Source organism: Stegastes partitus, unplaced genomic scaffold, assembly GCF_000690725.1.
Source record: "Stegastes partitus isolate 25-593 unplaced genomic scaffold, Stegastes_partitus-1.0.2 Scaffold1358, whole genome shotgun sequence".
Taxonomy (NCBI): Eukaryota; Metazoa; Chordata; class Actinopteri; family Pomacentridae; genus Stegastes; species Stegastes partitus.
In genome coordinates, this window is record NW_007579089.1 from 190,429 (window position 1) to 199,347 (window position 8,919).

At 52.5% G+C, this 8,919-nt stretch overlaps 1 protein-coding gene across 1 annotated transcript in view; it reads left to right on the top strand.

The window, feature by feature from the left end:
- The first annotated feature begins 33 nt into the window (after positions 1–33).
- Positions 34–8,919, top strand: part of LOC103370005 (spectrin beta chain, non-erythrocytic 1-like) — a 22,904-nt gene continuing 14,018 nt past the window's right edge. The window contains exons 1-14 of the mRNA XM_008298901.1: positions 34–221; positions 555–713; positions 806–1,108; positions 1,191–1,344; positions 1,901–2,771; positions 2,854–2,991; positions 3,168–3,924; positions 4,428–4,630; positions 5,278–5,368; positions 5,995–6,141; positions 7,209–7,472; positions 7,650–7,874; positions 7,967–8,056; positions 8,158–8,641. Of these exons, the coding sequence (XP_008297123.1) occupies positions 81–221; positions 555–713; positions 806–1,108; positions 1,191–1,344; positions 1,901–2,771; positions 2,854–2,991; positions 3,168–3,924; positions 4,428–4,630; positions 5,278–5,368; positions 5,995–6,141; positions 7,209–7,472; positions 7,650–7,874; positions 7,967–8,056; positions 8,158–8,641 (4,027 nt within the window). The 5' untranslated portion in view covers positions 34–80. The remainder of the gene's footprint in view (positions 222–554; positions 714–805; positions 1,109–1,190; positions 1,345–1,900; positions 2,772–2,853; positions 2,992–3,167; positions 3,925–4,427; positions 4,631–5,277; positions 5,369–5,994; positions 6,142–7,208; positions 7,473–7,649; positions 7,875–7,966; positions 8,057–8,157; positions 8,642–8,919) is intronic.

The window sequence follows — 8,919 nt, forward strand, 5'->3', positions numbered from 1 at the left end:
ACCTGCTACTAACCTCCTAACCTCCACCCAGTCTAAGCTCCTCCTCTAGCAGTGACCCATACCTGTGCAGGTCTGTTCTCATGTGGTTCTTGTTGTTCTTTAGGTTCACTGAGAAGGGGAACCTGGAGGTTCTGCTCTTCACCATCCAGAGTAAGATGAGAGCCAACAACCAGAAGGTCTACATGCCCCGCGAAGGCAAACTCATCTCCGACATCAACAAGGTCAGAGCTGCTGCAGCGACTCCAGACTCCCTGAATGTCACCGTCTGCTGTTCTGTTAGAGTACCAGCATGTGGAGCTGGATCAGAACCAGAAAACCGGCAGCAGTTCTGATCATTGGTTCAGTGTTTCTGTGACAGAATTTAAAATGTGTCAGAATCTTGCTGAGCAAAACAAGGCGTGGTTACACCTCAGAACCCTGAACCACCTTTAGCACAGCTGCACCGATCATTTAGCTGTCGGTCGTTTTCTGGATCATCGATCAGCTGTTTGGGCTCTGCAGCGTCAGAATGTGTTGAAAAAAGAGGATCAGTGTTTTGCTGTGTTGGTCGGCAGGCCTGGGAGCGGCTGGAGAAGGCGGAGCATGAGCGGGAGCTGGCTCTCAGAACGGAGCTGATTCGTCAGGAGAAGCTGGAACAGCTGGCCAGACGTTTTGATCGCAAGGCAGCAATGAGAGAGACGTGGCTCAGCGAAAACCAGAGGCTGGTGTCTCAGGTAGGAACCAGCAGAACCACTGCTGCCTTCACACGTGCTCCTGGTTGCATTTCATATCTGTGGTCCTACTGACACCTGCTCTCTGTCTCCAGGACAACTTTGGTTTTGACCTTCAAGCTGTCGAGGCAGCAACAAAGAAACACGAAGCGATCGAGACGGACATTGCGGCGTACGAGGAGCGAGTCCAAGCTGTGGTCTCCGTGGCGAAGGAGCTGGAGGTGGAGCATTATCACGACATCAAACGCATCACGGCCAGGAAGGACAACGTGATCCGACTGTGGGAATACCTGCTGGAGCTGCTGAAGGCCCGCAGACAGCGACTGGAGATGAACCTGGGCCTGCAGAGAGTCTTCCAGGAGATGCTCTACATCATGGACTGGATGGACGAGATGAAGGTAACCAGACCAACAAGTCCACCGGACAAACTGAAGGTGTGCAGCAGGTGTAACCGTTGGTTGTCTGGTGTTTGGTTTCCAGATGTTGCTGCTGTCTCAGGATTATGGGAAGCATTTGCTGGGCGTGGAGGACCTGCTGCAGAAACACGCCCTGGTGGAGGCCGACATCGCCATCCAGGCCGACAGGGTGAAGGCGGTCACCACCAACGCCAACAAGTACTTTGTCAACGACAGCGGTGAGGAGCTCCATCTGACCTTGGTTTAAATCTGTGTTTGGTTTATGGTAGAGACGCGATATATCGCGACCGTATCATCGGTGTCGGTCCGGTGAACAAACCGATGATTAGATTAGAACACCAGCGCCTTCGTCTCTACGTTTGAGATCGCTGCTATTTCACAGATGTTTTGACCCAAATGGTCCTGGACTGAATGTTGAATCTGTGTTAGTTCTGTTGGGTGGTAAAGCAGACTGTGTGCTCTGATCGGGCTGAACAGTTTCTCACAGTGCTCACTGACGCTCGTGTTTCAGTGTGAACAAAAATTTAATATCGAGATCGGCGCTATCAGAAATGTTAATATTGGATCTCAGAAGTTTTAGTCTCGTGCGTCACTAGTTTATGTTATTCTGTCATTTGTGTCGTGTTTTGTTTGTGGCTTTTAAACAAGACCAGGAACTGGTCCTGGTTACACCGGACCGACCAGCCAAATGTCTTTCTTTGTGACTGAGTCTGCAGTTAGCATCTCAAACCTTAAAAAATAAAAACCTGGTGGCATGATTATGTTCCTGTCCAGGCTACAAACCCTGCGACCCTCAGGTCATCCAGGACCGGGTGTCCCACCTGGAGTTCTGTTACCAGGAGTTGACCCAACTGGCCGCAGAGCGCCGTGCTCGTCTGGAGGAGTCTCGCCGCCTCTGGAAATTTTTCTGGGAGATGGCAGAGGAGGAGGGCTGGATCCGTGAGAAGGAGCAGATCCTGTCCTCGGAGGAGCACGGCAAAGACCTGACAGGGGCGCTGCGCCTGCTCAGCCAGCAGCGCGCTCTGGAGGACGAGATGAGCGGCCGGGCCGGCCACCTGCAGCACACCATCGCCGAGGGCCAGGCCATGGTGCAGGCCGGACACTTCGGTGCCACCAAGATCCAAGAGCGCATCGACGACCTGCAGGCTCAGTGGGCGGCGCTGGAGCAGCTGGCGGCGGTGAGGAAGAAGAGGCTGGAGGAGGCTCTGGCGCTGCACCAGTTCCAGGCCGACGCAGACGACGTGGACGCCTGGACGCTCGACGCTCTGCGCATCGTCTCCAGCGGAGAGACCGGACACGATGAGTTCTCCACCCAGGCACTGGTCAGAAAGCACAAGGACGCGGCGGCGGAGGTGGCCAGCTACCGGCCGGTCATCGATTCGCTCCACGAGCAGGCCGCCTCCCTGCCCAAAGAAGAGGCGGAGTCAGAGGAGGTGCGCGGTCGGCTGGCTGGCATCGAGGAGCGATACAAGGAGGTGGCGGAGCTGACGAAGCTGAGGAAGCAGGCGCTGCAGGACGCTCTGGCTCTCTACAAAATGTTCAGTGAAGCAGACGCCTGCGAGGTTTGGATCGATGAGAAGGAGCAGTGGCTCAACAGCATGGAGATTCCCGAGAAACTGGAGGACCTGGAGGTCATCCAGCACAGGTAGGACCAACGCTTCTTCCTACCTGTCCATGGCCGTGCATATCTTTCAGAGCTGTGTTGATGTGGACTGTGTCCTCGGCAGGTTTGAGAGTCTGGAGCCAGAGATGAACAACCAGGCGTCGCGTGTTGCTGTGGTGAACCAGATCGCCCGGCAACTGATGCACAACGGTCACCCGAGCGAGAAGGACATCAAGAGCCAGCAGGACAAACTCAACAACAGGTAAAGCTGGGGCAAAGCTAAATGTGTTATTATACTGAAAAAGGTTCTATGATGGCGGTTCTTGTGGTCAGAACACAAGTTCCCACAATGGAAACCTGCCGTAGAGTTGGTTTGTAGAAACACCCTGAAACTGGACTGAACCTTTGTACCGTCATGGTCCTCTTCTCTACCTCCAGGTGGAGCCAGTTCCGCGACCTGGTGGACCAGAAAAAGGAGTCCCTGAATTCAGCTCTTGGCGTGCAGAACTACCACCTTGACTGCAACGAGACCAAGTCCTGGATCAAGGAGAAGACCAAAGTCATCGAGTCCACACAAGAGCTGGGTAATGACCTCACTGGCGTCATGGCGCTGCAGCGCAAACTGACCGGCATGGAGCGCGACCTGGCTGCCATCGAAGACAAGCTGGGTGACCTGCAAGGCGAGGCCCAGCGGCTGGCAGAGGAACACCCAGATCAGGCCAAAGCCATCACAGGCCGTCTGGCTGAGATCACTGCTGTCTGGGAGGAGATGAAGAACACCTTGAAGAACCGCGAGGAGTCTCTGGGTGAAGCCAGGAAGCTGCAGCAGTTCCTGCGCGAGCTGGACGACTTCCAGTCCTGGCTGTCTCGTACTCAGACCGCCATCGCCTCCGAGGACATGCCCAACACGTTGGCCGAGGCCGAGAAGCTGATGGCCCAACATGAAGGTATCAAGAACGAAATCCAGAACTATGAGGAGGACTACCAGAAGATGCGGGACATGGGGGAGATGGTGACGCAGGACCAGACGGACGCCCAGTACATGTTCCTGCGACAGCGGCTGCAGGCGCTCGACACCGGCTGGAACGAACTGCACAAGATGTGGGAGAACCGGCAGAACCTGCTGTCCCAGTCCCACGCCTACCAGCTGTTCCTCAGAGACACCAAGCAGGCCGAGGCCTTTCTCAACAACCAGGTACACCAAAGGTCCACCTGACCGCCGTCTGTAGCACCAGAACCCTGACCCCTAGAGTCAGACCAGGATCCTGAAGCAAACCGATGTCTGTGTAAATTCTCAGTCATCCCGGTCTTAGTAGTCTTTAGAACTTCAGTGGAAGAAACCCGGGCTTCTGTTTGGTTCTGGAGAATGTTTCACCTTCATCCAAGAGCATGCATGGAGGTGAAACATCTTCTGTTCTTAACAGAACCCGAGTCACTGTTACAGTTCTGTGATGTGTCCTGGTATCAGAACAGTTCTGTTCCAGATGGTCTAACTACTGGCGACAAGTTCACAACTTCTTCAAGACTTTAATTTAACAGGCTCAGTATTAATGAATCCCTCTGAGCTGCATCAGAGAACCGTTCCTCTGAGGCTCCCTACAGTCCTACGGTCTGCTCCCCAGAGGATGAACCCTGTGGTTTTAGTGCCTTCTAACACAAACTCGCCCCATTCTCTGACCTTGTGTCTTTGCCCTGCAGGAGTACGTCCTGGCCCACACTGAGATGCCCACCACTCTGGAGAGCGCCGAGGCTGCCATCAAGAAGCAGGAGGACTTCATGACCACCATGGACGCCAACGAGGACAAGATCAACGGCGTGGTGGAGGCTGGCAGGCGGCTGGCCAGCGATGGAAACATCAACGCTGAACGCATCCAGGAGAGAGTAGCCTCCATCGACGACAGGTAGACTAGAGCTCTGATTCACAGGTTGTTGGGACCATTAGCACAAGAGGCTTCATTACAGCTCTGGAGCTTCTGACTCCCATCATGAGGTCTTCCTGGGTGGACGTGGTCACGGAATGGTAGATGTTTTAATGTCCATGTTTCCTGAGGACTTGACAGCTGATCCTGACTCGACAGGCAGCAGCTCAACATGTCAAACTGGTGAATTATGAAAATCCAATCATGTGATGAAAAACTCCACAACAGCTGCATGAACAGATCCTGTAGTCGGACTGTTTGTCCACGTAACTCCTCCCACTGCAGTAGCTGTGGTGTTGATAGAACTAAAGTAACGCTGCAGCTTGTGTTGTGTTTAAAAACAACCAGGACAGAACGAGGACGTTGGAGGAGCTCCAGCTGCTGGTCCTTAGTTGACATTTAAAAATGTTTCAGAACGTCAGATGTTGATTTCTGGTATCCTCGGTCTTAATATTTGATGCTTTCTGGCTCCACACTCTGTGAACTCTAAATCTAATGTATGATGATACAGTGTGTGACTACAGTACCTGCACAGGTGAGCGTGGACGGCTGCTGCTCCGCCTCCGCCTCTCAGCAGTGGAACCTCAGTGTCCTGTCTTTAGCTTTTAGCTTCGTCCTCTGTGTTTCAGGCATAAGAAGAACAGGGAAGCGGCTGTGGAGCTACTGATGAGGCTGAAGGACAACAGAGATCTGCAGAAGTTCCTGCAGGACTGTCAGGAGGTCAGTGGTACAGACAGCCGTTCACAGACAAACAGAACGGGTTTACGCTCCTGGATCATCTCCTTTACAGATGGCATGAGGTTTAGTTTTGGCTCTACTCGAGGTGGGAGGTAAAGACATCGAGGAGGCTGGTTTACAGTCCTGTTCTGCAGAGGATGAGTCTTTAGATCAGCGCTCTCCAACCTTTGCTGCACCACGGACCGGTCATTACACACATAACAAAAAACAATATTTTTTTCTATTAAAAAGTTTCACAGACGAATAAAATTACTTATTAAATATGAGTTTAGTCTTTCTTCTGTCTCGGCATCGAGTCTTTCCTGAGAAGCTCTCCGGAGACGTTTGTGTCAGACTGACGGCTTCGTTTCACAGCGAGCATGAACACTGACAGTCAGGTGTGAAGAGCAAGCACAGGCCGAAGGGACAGGAAGACGATCTAGCACTTTTTCAAAATAAAACACCCTGTAGACTGCGCTGGAAATACAAATAAAACAGTAGAACTTTTTTTCTTTCTTTCGATGCGACCCGGTACCAAATGACCCACGGCCCGGTACCGGTCCGCGGCCCGGTGGTTGGGGACCGCTGCTTTAGATGTTGACCCTGACGGCCTTGGTTTGTGTTTGCAGCTGTCCCTGTGGATCAATGAGAAGATGCTGACGGCTCAGGACATGACGTACGACGAGGCCAGGAACCTGCACAGCAAGTGGCTGAAGCACCAGGCCTTCATGGCCGAGCTGCAGTCCAACAAGGAGTGGCTGGACAAGATCCAGAAGGTGCTCCGCTCGTCTGTCTGCATGTTATTAAATGACAACAAAGTCAGCCTGATGCTTCTCAGATTAATGTTTAAGTCAGTATGACTGCCGGCAGCGCCCCTGAAACTACCGTCTGTCTCCCACAGACGCAGGCTTTGCTAATATTAGCAGTTTAGAAGCTACAAAGGTGTGAAATTTAAGATCTAACAAAATGTCTTCTGTTGGTATTATAGCACCACATGAACATTAAATCTGGCTCGCTGGAGGGTCTGTGAAGTTCACTTGAGCAGGTTGAAAGCACTAAATGGAGGAAGTGAAACCAGGAGGCTGCACATCACATCGTGTTAGCTTAAACATACTAGCAAACAAATAGCTTGTTAGCATTAGCTAACACAAATGAAAACATCAAATAAAGTGATCTGACTCATCAGAATGCGCTTTATAAAAAAAATAAAATGTTGTAATCACTGCCGGTTTTCACAGACGAGTACCGGACAACCTGGTCTGACTGCTGCACATTAGCGGGCTTACATCGGCTAGCGTTAGCTTCACTAGTTTTTTTTTTTTTTAAATATATTTTTTTGGCCTTTGCCTTTATTAAGTGCAGTAGAGGGAGACAGGAAAGGGGGGAGAAGAATGGGGACAGACCTGCAGCAAAGGGTCGTGAGCGGGATTCGAACTCACGACCGCTGCATCGGGGAACTACAGCCCCTGTTCATGGGCCGCCCGCTCTACCAGGTGAGCTATAGGGGGGCCCAGCTTCACTAGTTTTTAACTACTTTCAGCAATAATAACACAAAATGTAATCGCTGCTGCCAGTGACTTTTTTTTTTCTGTTTCATAGTTTGATATTTATATTTAATGTATTATTTTCTTGTTTGATATTCAGTATTTTCTAAATGGTCCAAATTCTGTGAATTCTTAATCAAACTCTGAATTCTCATTGCATGAATAACATGACTGACCTGGGCTTTATAGTCATATCTAATAATAATGTAACCTCACAGGCCACAGTCCAAGTGTCTTTAGCTTCTGGGTCATTTGGTTCTTGTTCCGACTGTGTTTGACCCGAGTCCTCCTGCCTTCAGGACGGCACGCTACTGGTGTCGGAGAAGCCGGAGACGGAGGCGGTGGTGAAGGAGAAGCTGTCGGCGCTCCACGCCATGTGGGAGGAGCTCGAGTCGACCACACAGACCAAAGCTCAGTGTCTGTTCGACGCCAACAAAGCCGAGCTGTTCACTCAGAGCTGCGCAGACCTCGACAAGTGGCTGGCCGGCCTCGAGGGCCAGATCCAGTCCGACGACTACGGCAAAGACCTGACGTCCGTCAACATCCTGCTCAAAAAGCAGCAGGTCAGTTGGCTTCAGTCCGGTTGTAGGTTTGCCTTCTGATGTGTGAGTACGTTTCCTGGACTGAAAAGCTGAGAAGCTAGCAAAGATGTGGGTTCTTCTTTCAGCGCTGGTCCGAGCAGCGTCCGTGGGTTAAGGCTGAGCAGTAACACTAATAATCTGAGTCTGGCTCCCCTGCAGATGCTGGAGAACCAGGTGGAGGTGCGTCAGAGGGAGGTGGTGGAGCTGCAGAGCCAGGTGAAGGCTCTGGGTCAGGAGGTGAAGGACACCGACGAGGTGGATGGTCGGAGGCAAGTGGTGGAGAATAAGTTTCAGGAGTTGCTGGAGCCGCTGCGACGCCGCCGGAACTTTCTGGTGGCGTCCAGAGAAGTTCACCAGTTCAACCGCGACGTAGAGGATGAGATCGTACGTAGAACCAACCTGTACTGTAACCGGGCCTCAGACTGGACGTGACCCCCAGAGCCTCACTGTGCTTCTCACTGTGTTCTGTCTTCCAGCTGTGGGTTCAGGAGAGGATGGCTGTGGCCACGTCCACCGACCACGGACACAACCTGCAGACTGTCCAGCTTCTCATTAAGAAGAACCAGGTGGGAGAACCTTGTGTTTTCAGTTCAGATGGCGGGAGAAGTTTGAGTTTCCCGTTTCTGATAGTGTTCCTATGTTCCCCGTGTTGCTGCGGTCGTCTCAGACGCTGCAGAAGGAGATCCAGGGCCATCAGCCTCGCATCGATGACATCCTGGAGCGCAGCCAGAGCCTCCTGCAGGACGAGTCCTCTAACGGCGACGGGATCCGGCAGCGCCTGGCCGACCTGCAGCAGCTGTGGCGGCAGCTGATGGAGGAGGCGGAGCGTCGGCACGGCCGGCTGGAGGAGGCCCACAAAGCCCAGCAGTACTACTTTGACGCTGCCGAGGCCGAGGCCTGGATGAGCGAGCAGGAGCTCTACATGATGTCAGAGGAGAAGGCCAAGGACGAGCAGAGCGCCGTCACCATGCTGAAGAAGCACCAGATCGTGGAGCAGGCGGTGGAGGACTACGCCGAGACCGTCCACCAGCTGTCCAAGACCAGCAGAGGACTGGTGGCTGACGGACACCCGGAGAGGTTGTCCTCACCTGCATCGCGGACACATGTAGACACCTGCAGCAGAGCCACGCCTGCTGAGGCACCCGACATATGTATTAGCTCACATAATTAACCAGAACCACATGAAAACAGATTCAACAAAACACAAATATTCTGATGGTTTTGCCAAAGAACAAACACGTGGCCCGTCTGAGCTCCCAGCAGCAGGTTCTGGGTGTCTTCTGTCTCATTTTTCCTCACTGTGGCTCATTTTTCTGGAGTACAGAGAAAAAATTCAAACCGTAGGATAAGGTTCTGAGTCCCGCTGACAGCAGACGTCTCTGAGTTCTGTCTCCTTCAGGTTCTGGTTCCACAGAGCTGCAGGACTTCA